General features: G+C 41.5%; 1 protein-coding gene across 3 annotated transcripts in view; it reads left to right on the top strand.

Moving 5' to 3' along the window:
- LOC122553895 (BRD4-interacting chromatin-remodeling complex-associated protein-like) overlaps window positions 1-10,934 on the top strand; it is a 92,382-nt gene extending 81,448 nt beyond the window's left edge. For all 3 annotated transcript variants that reach the window (XM_043698385.1, XM_043698384.1, XM_043698383.1), the window contains 3 exons: window positions 711-805; window positions 2,124-2,226; window positions 5,426-10,934. In XM_043698385.1, coding sequence (XP_043554320.1) covers window positions 711-805; window positions 2,124-2,226; window positions 5,426-6,384 — 1,157 coding nt within the window. In that variant the 3' untranslated portion in view covers window positions 6,385-10,934. The remainder of the gene's footprint in view (window positions 1-710; window positions 806-2,123; window positions 2,227-5,425) is intronic.
- Window positions 10,935-11,258: the final 324 nt, after the last annotated feature.

Raw genomic sequence — 11,258 nt, 5'->3', positions numbered from 1 at the left:
ATTACTAATCTGGAGAGGTTTCAGAAAAGATTTACCAGAGTGTTGCTGGGAATAGATGGTTGGAGATATAAAATAGACTGGAAAAACTAGGACGTTTTTCACTGGAGTGTGGGAGGTTGAGGGGTGACCTTATTGAGATTTATAAAATTGATGGGCATAAATAAGGTCGGGGGGGGGGGGGAGTTCAAAACTAGGGGGCATACTTTTAAGATGAGAGGAGAAAAATTTAAAAAGAAAATGAGGGGAAATGTTTTCCTCAGAGAGTGGTTTGTGTTCGGAATGGAATGCCAGAGAAAGTGATGGATGCAGGTACAGTTACACTGTTTAAAAGCCATTCAGATAAGTTCACTAATATGAAAGATTTGGATGGATGTGGACCAAGTGCAGGCAGGTGGGACTAGTTTAGTTTGATAACATGTTTGGCATGGATTGGTTGGACCAAAGGTTCTGTTCTATGCTGTATGACTCTATAAGAGTTGGTCTGACATTGTACATGAGCTCACTTGAGATTAAAAGGGGACAGAAACCCACAAATATCAGAAACATGGATGAAGTGTAGTTTATATTGTATACAAACAGACACAAGAATGAGCTATCTTCATTATTCCAAATTTTCATGAGTCCAAAACATAAAGCTCATTGAAGTTCACAAGATTAGGCTCGAATATTTTTATAGTTTTCTCACTGTCCATCTGATTCTTCTCTCCCAGTGGATGAAGAGTTTGAGGTCATATCAACGCAACTCCTCAAACGAACGCAGGTCATGCTGAACAAATACCGTCTGTTGCTCTTTGAAGAATCTAGGGTAAGGTGTTAATGTTGCGTTAACTACACAACTCTGTGCAAATGGGATCCAAAACGTACAGCAGCATTCCAGGTCAGTGGATGGTCTGCAAGTACTTTGACCCACTGATCCTCCTTCATGTGAAGGCAGCGAGTGTTGCTCAGTGACTTCAGCAGAGATGAAGGGAATGGGGAGGGAGAAAACAAAAAACGATCATTGATTAGCTGAATCCAGTTCTCAGTCAGTATTAATACAAACCAATTCATATTAACCAGTAGAAATCGGTAGATTGTGAGCAAAAGTACCAGCCGTAACTGTTTTTTACCTCCCCATCTCTAGCAATGTTGTAGTATCTTACCTTTCGCAATTTGCCGTTAATTCCAAGGTTGAATTTGTTAAATTATAAGGAGCGGTTTGGAAGGATGTGAATGCATTGGAGAGAGTGTGGAAGTGGTTCCATGAGAATGGTTCCAGGAATGAGAAACTTTTGCTATGAAGGAAGCTTTGGACAGGTTGGGATTATTATCCTTGGAGGGGAGAATGTTAAAAGGAGGTTAGACAGAATTTTTCAAAATCATGGAGGGTCAGGACAGAGTGGATCAGGAGAACTTTTCCCATTCATAAATGCATCGAGAACCAGAAGGCACAGTTTCAAGGTGTGTTGTCAATGAAGCAAATATGACATGAGAAAAAATATCAGTCAGGCTTTGGAATGCACAGCCTGGAAATGTAGTGGGGGCAGATTCAACTGAGGCATCCAAAACCACTTTGGATGATTATTTAAACAGAAGCAATGCTGAGGGTTTCAAGGGAAAAAGGCAAGAGGTGCAAAGTTAAATGCTTAGTCAGCCAGTGCAAGCACTATGGGCTAAATGCTCTCCCTCTGTTGCACTGTATTGAGAAAACAAAAAGCCCTTGAGTTTAGAAGGTCATGGGGTTATCTGACTGAGGTGTTTGAAATGTAAAACGATTTCATACTGGAGATAGAAAGTTTCCTACGTAAGGAAGGTGAGTGAAGGTACAATCTTAAATACAAGCTGGGCCACTCAGGAGGAATATCAAGATGGGCATCTTCGCATCACTGATAGTGAAAATCTGAACTTTCTGAAAGTTATTGAAAGGGCTGGAAGGGAACAAGTTGAACATTTCAGAAATGAGCAATGATAACTCGTTGTTGGTGAATGGTATCAAGGGACATGGAGCAAGGTTGAGGGAATGGGGTTGCAGTATGACAGTGCCCTGATCTAATTGAAGGAGAACATACTGCAGGGGCTGAATGGCCTCTGTGTTTCCAAATCCTGCAGCTTAACCAATTTGTTCTTTCCTTTTGTGTTATCAGAGGACACACCCCTCATCTGAGATGGTGATGATCGATCGAATGTTTATTCAAGAGGAGAAGGTGGCCTTCTTGGAAGCTAAACGATTGGCCAAAATCAATCCTGGTGAGATGCCCCTTGAAATATCCAATCAGTAGCAAATGTACAAGACAGGAGTTGGTGCTTGTACACAGTTTAAAACTGGCAGGAGTCTGCAATCGGGAGAGAATAACTCCCTCGTTTGTAGCCAGAGTTTATACATTTCTGCAGCACGTCAATTGGTGAAATGATGCAGATTTGACAGGAGGTAACATTGTAGAAACATGGGACTCCATCATTTAACATGATCATGGCTGATCTTAGTCACAGAGTCATAAAGCACAGAAATAGACCCTGTGTCCAACTCATCCATGCCGACCAAGTTTCCCAAACTAAACTAGTCCCACTTGCCTGCATTTGGTGCATGTCCTTCAAAACCTTTCCTATGTACCTATCCTAATGTCTTTTAAATGTCGTAACTGTACCTGCATTACTGCTTCATCAGGCAGCTCATTCCACATACAAACCACCCTGTGTGTGAAAAAGTTGCCCCTCAAATCCTTTTTAAATCTTTCTACTATCACTTTAAAAATATGCTGTTTAGTTTTGAACTCCCCCACCATAGGGAAAAGGCCTTTATGTTCCTCATTACTTTATAAACTTCTGTAAGGTCACCCCTCAACCTTCTACGCTCGTTTACTGGTCTCAACTCCACTCTCCTGCCTGCTTCCCATGGCCCTTTATCCCACTTTTCATCAGAAACATATTGATTTCTTTCTTGAGTCTGTTGATTGATTCTGCCTCCACTGCACTTCGGGGGCAGTGAGTTCCATAGATTCGCAAGCCTCTGAGAGAAGTGGTTTCTCTAATCTCAATTTTGAACCTACCTCCTCTCACTCTACATCTATGACCTCTCGATTGAGACTGTCACACAAGGAGAAACATCTGTTCGAAGACGACCTTATCAATCCCCATTAGTATTTTATATACCTCAGTCAGATCCCCACCCCTCATTCTTCTGAACTCCAGCAAGTACTAGCCCAACCTATTCAATCGCTCCTCATATGACAGTCCTTTCATCCCTGGAATCAACTTGGTGAATCTCCCCTGAACTGCCTCCAGTGCCACCAGATCCTTCCTCAGGTAAGGAAACCAAAACTGGACACAAATATTCCAGGTATGTTTTCACAAATGCCACATATAATTTTAACAGCACTTCTTCACTTTAAAATTCAGTCCTTTTGCAATAATTGCCAGATTCATTTTCTGCGTATCATGCACAAGGACACCAAATCCTTCTGCACTGAGCCACTTTGAATATGCTTCCCAATTAAATAATAATTTGACCATTTTTTTCTACCAAACTGGACAACCTCGCACTTAGCCATATTAAACTCCATCTGCCAGATTCTGGCCGGTTCTCCTAGCTTTTCATCACAGCCTGCTTTTCCAATTATTTTAGTATTATCCATGAATTCTGCAACGTTACACTCTGCCCCAGCTTGAATTCATTTCTATAGATTGTAAATAGTTGTGGTCCAAGAATTGAACCCTGCGGCACCCCACTAGTTACAGTTTGCCATCCAGAGAAGGAGCCATTCATATCGACCCTCTATTTTCTGTCAGTGAGCCAATCCTGTATCCACGCCAGTACTCTACCCTTAACTACTATGGATCTAACCTTCTGGATCAGTTGCAACACCTTGTCAAATGCCTTCTGGAAGTCTAGATATACAACATACATACAGGACAAGATCTGTTATAGCAGAATAGCAGAGAGAGCAGCAATTATTGTGAACATTGCTCAGGCATGTGTTGGAAAAAGGCAGAAGTCCCAGGATATGAATCATCCTGATGGCTATGTATCAGTAGTGGATTCCTACCCCTGTTCCCAAATCCCAATGGTCTTAGTGCAACTACCTGTACTTCTGACACTTACTTTGGAAGATACTCTGGGAGTGTTGTTTAAGATCTAAATGGTAAGGCAAGCCTGAAGTGTTTAGATCTCTTGGTCCTGCCCCTTTATATCATGGGTTTGCTATTGGACATCTCACCAGATTATTCCAAACAACTGACTACTGCAGCCAAGAACTAGGATGGATTTGAAAGGTTCAGAGGGCAAGTGAAAAATCAAATCAGAGAAACAAAGAAAGTGTGTGAGAAGAGACCAGCAGCTAACATAAAAGAGGTGGCACAACGGAGGACTGCATCCTATTATGTGTGGCAGGAGGGATAATTACTGAGTTCTTTGAAGGATTTGTCCAGGTCTTAGTGAAAGAGGAAGTAATTAACACTTCCAGGTGTTTAACATTGATAGAGAAAGCATAATTTTCTCTCCAAGGCTCAAGGTAGTGACAGAAGACTGGAAAATTACAAATATTATACCCAAACAAAAAATGTAATGATAAACCCAGCAATTACAAACCTGTTAGTTTAACCTTTGTAGTGTACAAGCTTCTAGAAACAACAATTCAAAACAAAATAAATTACAAGATTGAAAATCACAGGTATTTCAGGAATACTAAAACAAATTTAGGAGAAAATTGTGTTTAACTAATTTGGTGGATTTTATTTTGATGAGCTAACAGAAAGGATTGATGAGGAAAACATTGTTGATGTGGTGTACACGGACTTCCAAAAAGCGTTTGATAAAGTCCTGCACAACACAATTTGTGATCAAAGCTATGGCTCGTGGACTAACAGAGACAGGAGCAATTAGATTACTTAGATTACTTACAGTGTGGAAACAGGCTCTTCGGCCCAACAAGTCCACACCGACCCGCTGAAGCGCAGATCACCCAGACCCATTCCCCTACATTTACCCTTTCACCTAACACTATGGGCAATTTAGCCTCGCCAGTTCACCTAACCTGCACATTTTTGGATTGTGGGAGGAAACCGAGCACAGACGCGGGGAGAACATGCAAACTACACACTGACATTTACCCAAGGCTTGAATCGAACCTGGGTCTCTTGCGCTTTGAGGCAGCAGTGCTGACCACTGTGCCACCGTGATGCCCTTGGGGAATTGTGTGGGAAGAAGGCATTGAAGTACAGGATCATTGATGAGGTAGAATGAGAGAGGAGACTCAAGGAGCTGGAAGGCCTACTTCTGCTCCTGTGTTGTTCATGTTCAGGGCAAATGTGGTCTGATTTGAAACATCTTGAAATGTTTTACACATATTAAAGATACTGAATACTAAGATACTGTATTGTTTCTCAATGTATTTACTTTGAACATCCATGAACTGTTGGGAAATATTTGTTTGGTTTGTTTGGTTTTTAGATGCATATGTCACATCGGTTTTCAAACCAAGGATTGCCAACACTCTGCCCATCTCTTGTGGCCCAATTCTAGGCTCTGACCAGGAGGTTCAGTGTTCACCACAGGCCCAACTGAAGACATATGTTGCCAGCAGCCGAGGAGGCCTCAAGCTGAAGATAAGGCAGGAGGTTGTCCACAACTCGGAGTTGGAGCAGCTCTGGCCTGCAGGCACCCAGGCAAGACCAGCTCCTACAGGCCCCTTTTCCCTCACAGCTAATACCCTGAGGCAAACCGATGGCGAGCCAGGCTGCAGATTCCCTGCTCCAGCTGAGAAATGGCAGCTTGGGCCTGGAGAGACACAGGAATCTGGGGGCTGTCTTACAGACCTCAGGAAATCCCGGAGGAACCTCCCCTGTGACAGCACCCCTGGTTTGGGGCCTGACCAAAGTAAAACATCACCACTCAGCACTAAGCTTCACAGATCACTGGAACACAACGTGAACCAACAAGCCATCACCATCGAGCCTAGCCCTGGGCACCGTCCAGCTCAGGCTTCGTCTTCACACGACTCCCATGTCCAGAATAGGCTTCATCTCCATGTGGACAGGCAGGGACCAGGGAGGACAGGTGTTGACATCAATGACCATGTAAAAGCTGGCTTTGTGGGTGACCTCCCCCTCCCACAGCCCAAACGTCGCAAGTGTGACTCAGTGGACAATGCCAACAGCACGGGTCACAGCCCCCAGGACAGTGCGCTGAGCGCCCACCTGCAAAGTGCCATCAACAGCCTCCTGGACCTGCAGAGGCACCAGAGCTCAGAACCCAGAACTCCAACACCCCAGAAAGATGATTGCAACCTTCCTCCCTACTCACTTCCAGCTTCCTCAGCAGATTTCCTGCAGTCAGACCCTGATAGTGGCCTTGCTGAAGTGACAACCTCCACTTTGGAAGAGGCAGTAAACAGTATTCTTGGTGACTGAGGAAAGATTGTAAAATGGGAGTTATAAACTGGAATTGGAATGCCATTTAAAATTGAAAATGGCACACGATGTTGTGTGCCTTAAATACAGAAGGTTACAGTCGCAGTTACTTGGACAGTGCCTAAATAGATTATTGTAAAAACCAGTTACATAACAAGAGTCATAACATCTAGTAATTTCTAGAAGGTGGCTGGTACTACACAACTGGTGTTGTATAGTTGAGTTATTTATTAATAGTGAAGACTTGCAGACTTAGCAGATGGTTACACTCCTCAAATGATGCTCCGTTAAATGTTTTGGAAAGAGAGGACTAGGTTAGGTGCCAGAACCTTTTCTTTATTAAGTCACTGGCTGGCTCCTCACAATTGTCTTGCAATATTGACCTCTGGTCATTGTAGTCCAAGCTCATTCCTTGGACTCCAATAATTTAGGTAGGCACCATTGTGCACCTTTTTTTTGTACTACTGTACTGAGTATTTTCTTCCACTGTTGAAGGATAGTAGTCAGCCTTGGTTTTTTTCAGAGCTTTCAAACAAATCGAGATTTTTCACAAACTGGTAGGACCTGTTTCTGTGCTGGGTATATGCACAATACTGATGAAGTTGTGTTTGAATCATTTGAAATGTGTTCCCAGAGCTTGTGTGAACAGATGGTGTCTATTTTGTAAGAACTGAGTGTACAATTATCAGGAATTGGCCATTGATAAAGGCTAAAAATCCTCTTCATATGAATTGTTGCAAAAACACAACTTAATTTTAGGATATATATTTCTTTTGTTGAGTTTGTTCCACTGATTGTTTTTAATTTCAGAGATTTTTTTTATTTTTTAAAAAATTGTCTTGCACTTATTCAGGGACAGGTGATTTTAGTTTAGTAATTAGGTACTATCACCTTGCAATAAAACAGTATTTGCCTCTGTACAGTTTTATGAAATTCACCTCAGATTTTAAGGTTCTCAATCTTTTATCCAAATTGCCACACAGAGACCTCTCTCTTCACTTTTATCTCAAAAGAGTCCTTAACACACAGTATTTGTCAACTTAACAAAGCTATCATGTATTGGCACTTTTCAAGCACAATTTGGGAAGGAAGGCACTTTGACCTTACTCAAAAAGAAGTCAAACTCTGAATGTTAATCCATTTTTACAATTGTCACTAAATATTTTGAGCTGAAGAAGATCCCATACTGCAAAAGTAAAACTCACGCGGGACAGACTGATTTCTTGATGTAAGTATGTTTCAAAGTAAAAATGGATTATTAAACATTATAATTTTGATCAAATAATCAATGAAAGTGTAGATCCAAGTTACTTGGTGCCTAATGTTTTTTGCATTATTTGTTTTTTTCATTGACAGTTTAATGTAACAGTTTAATGGAAACAATTACAAAATGTGTGTAGATTTTGTTAAAAAGAGTTCTATTAATACTTTCAGGACCCCACATCCTTCACTCCATTAGATCAAAGAGAAAAAGCAGCTGTGATTTAAGAAATGTCAATTAATTCTATGCTGTTACTCACTCTTTCACACCAGACAAATGTTGTTTGACCCACACTTGTGAAAAGTGGGAAAGTGGGTGTTGATCTTCTGGTTGTTAATATTGGCAGTGTCTCTATCCCTGCCATTGAGTGACCAAAGTGCCTACCTGTTCAAGTATTTGGCTGCTGTTTATATGGAGCAATTGGTGTCTTCAGTCAGAGCTGGCCAAGGAACCAGGGCTGTGCAGATCCCCCCCAGCCCATGGATGTTAGATGAGAGAAACCCTGGTGAAGGCAAATGTGGATTTGTGTCAGAGGGCCTTGGGAAAGGCCTGCTGACAAAATCTGCACCTCTGCCTCTCTGGGGATCACTGTCTGTGATCACAGCACGTCTGCCACCAATCCCAACCCCCCTCATTCAAAGCTCTGCAGTCACCCCACCCCTTCTCCCTTGAACTCTGTTTTGAGGAAAGTTGATGATTATATTACAAGTGTTTATGGACAAGTAATTGTTTCAGGCTGAGATTTAATGTGAATGTGAGAAAATCTGGTTTAGTCGACGAGAAGTTAGGGTATGGAGTACACTACCTAGAAATGTGATGGAGGCAGGTTCAGTTGAGGTTTTCAAGAGAGCAATGGACAGAAATGTTTTTCAGGAATATGTGGAAAAGACAGGAAATTAGCACTAAGTGATAGAACCAGTTCAGCTGAATGGATGTTTTCTGCACCCTAACAGTTCTACAGTTGTGGAGGAACCTTTTTTTTATTGTTAGTGAGGCAGTTTGGTTTATTCGTGTGACGCATACCTCCCATGTTCTTGTAGCAATTTCCCTGGTGCTTTGTGCTAAACCGATTAGTACAGACTTTCTCATCTTTTACTCAAACAGTAGACTGAATTGTAGGAAACCTCAACCTCACCTTAAATAGTATTGTTTAGAAATCTGACAAATTCAGTTTCTTTTGTTGAAGAGATTGAGTGTCCTGTATTTCAGTTGTCTGTTTCTCAGGTTGTTATACTCGTACATTATGGCTGAGGAAGGGATTTCTGACTCTAAGTCTGACTGTGGTAATCTTGTAAACCTGCAGATAAAGGAGCAGTTGCTTATTTCCAAATATCTGGCAGACTCTTCTCAATTGCAAAATAAAGACCATAGTCCTCTCAGAACTACAGGGTATTCTGAAGCACTTTTCACAGTTGATTAAGTACTTTTTGATGTGTGGTCACTGTTGCAGTCTAGGAAAAACAGCAACCAAATAGCCCCCAGTAAACTCCCTACAATTCACCAAATGACCAGATGAATCTGCTTTGGTGATATTGATAGAGGAAGATGCAGGCCAGGAAATCACTCCTGCTTTCTGAATCATGTTATGAGATCTTTGATACTCACCTAAGAAGGAAGATAAGGCCTGGGGCTAATGTCCCATCTGAGAGATGGCACCTCCACCAGTACAACAGCACCCCCTCTGTCTTTAATGTACAGTCGAGTCTCAGGAATGAGGCTTGATCCATAAAACTCTGCCTCAAAGACAAGAGGTACAGCTGCTAATCCATGGCTGCCATTTCTCAGGAGCACCCATTTGAGCTCCTTGGTGAACCTAATCTATATTGTGTTCCACGTAGAAGGGAGGACTGCAAGCATAAAGTTAATATTTTTAAAGCCCTCCATTTCATATTTCTTTAATAAAAAATCAGTTGGTTTCCAAAAAAACACTCAAGTCTGTTCAGGACAAAATAAAACCCTGGCAGGTCAGTTTTACAGGTACATTCTGATTGTACCTTCAGTTGTGTTCTTGAGACAATTCTTGTGTTGCTTGAGTGTGACAGTGTTGTGACAGAGCCTTGTCCCAGGGTCAGTGCACATGCTCAGTTAAAACACTGTCTGAGTGGTGTTGGTAATGGGATGGGACCTCATCCTGACTTGGTGTAGCAGTTTCAGTCCTGTCTGAATTCAGGAATAAGGCTTTTGAGGGAGTGATAGACTTCGAGGAAGGTCAGTGACCCAGCTCTCATTTCAGACTCAGCCACTGTACGTTTAGCTTGCTGTTTCCATTGACCTTTTTAACTTTTTCATTCCCATCATCAAACTGTAGAATTCGACAAAACATTTGTTGTAAAATCGTACTACACAGAGAGAGACCATTCAGTTTACAATGCCCGTGCTGGTCCTTTTATCAATCCCGTTAGTACCACCTCCCTGCACTTTGCGGTAACCAGTATTTCTTGTTTTCATTTTCAAGGAGATGATCGAATTCCTCATTGCATCACCCTTCCAGAGAGTACAGCCAGATCACACCTTTCAGTGTAAACACTAAAACCTTTCCTTACAAAAGGCATAGACTAATTAGGGCTCTGAAGGAGGCATTATGGTCTGTCGAATTCATATTGACTCTGTGTTCAGCAATTCAGTCCTATTTCCCTGTCCATTAGCTTCTTCAGGCTGTTTCCCCTTATTTGCAGTTTTTAATTGAAATACCAAAGGTTGTCATGGTTTGTCTCTTGTGCTTGTAATGCACACTCTGAGCATGTTCTCAACGCTGGTTCAAAACACTGTTTATCACATAATGTGAATCTGATTGTTTGTGTGTGAGTGCATTATTTACAGTAACTGTCCAGCAGAAAACCAAGACTCTAACTTGGATTTGCACACAGGTGGAGTGATGTCACAAAGATATAACTTACATTTAACGTCTCTCCCAAGCTGGACTCTGCAGTGATTCACCTCTTCGGGGTGTGCTTGTACCCTGGCTGCTGGTATCTCCAGTTGTATCATTGCATTCCAGTGTTTCAGTGTTGAGTCACAGACATGTAAACTGGTTAATCGTCAGGTAGAATTTGTGTGTTTGGTGCTTCATATCCCCATTGCATACTGAACCATAAAACTACATTGGTTATGTATATAAAATTGACGAATGCATTTTTTACTTTGTACAGCAAGGCAAGTCTTTTCAGCCAGTTTAGAGGCCTTACTTGGAACACGTGGGATTTTCGATATTGGGTGAACAGATCCTTCATTGTTTCGTAGGCTATATATTATTAAATCTCTTACCTAAAGCAAATAAACATTTTGTACAATTTTTATTAAGCTATTTATTAAAGTACCATTTTCTAATAAATGAGGAAAATGCAAAAGATAATTTTTCTGAGTTGATAATTTTATTGTTGACATTGAAATTTTTTAATGTTTAACTTCTCAAAATTTTCCAGCTGCCCATTAGGAATGATTTTTTTTGAACATTCACGCATGGGACATGGGTGGTGCTAGCTGGCCAGCATTTATTGCCCGTCTCTAGTTGTGCATGCCTTCTTGAATTACTGCAGTCCATGTGCTGTAAGTAGACCCACATTGTCCTTTAGGCAGTGAAATCTGGGATTTTGAGCCAGCAACAGTGGAGGCA

Source organism: Chiloscyllium plagiosum, chromosome 10, assembly GCF_004010195.1.
Source record: "Chiloscyllium plagiosum isolate BGI_BamShark_2017 chromosome 10, ASM401019v2, whole genome shotgun sequence".
NCBI lineage: Eukaryota > Metazoa > Chordata > Chondrichthyes > Orectolobiformes > Hemiscylliidae > Chiloscyllium > Chiloscyllium plagiosum.
Note: the sequence above shows the minus strand (reverse complement) of the source record. Positions and strands in the feature narration are given on the sequence as shown.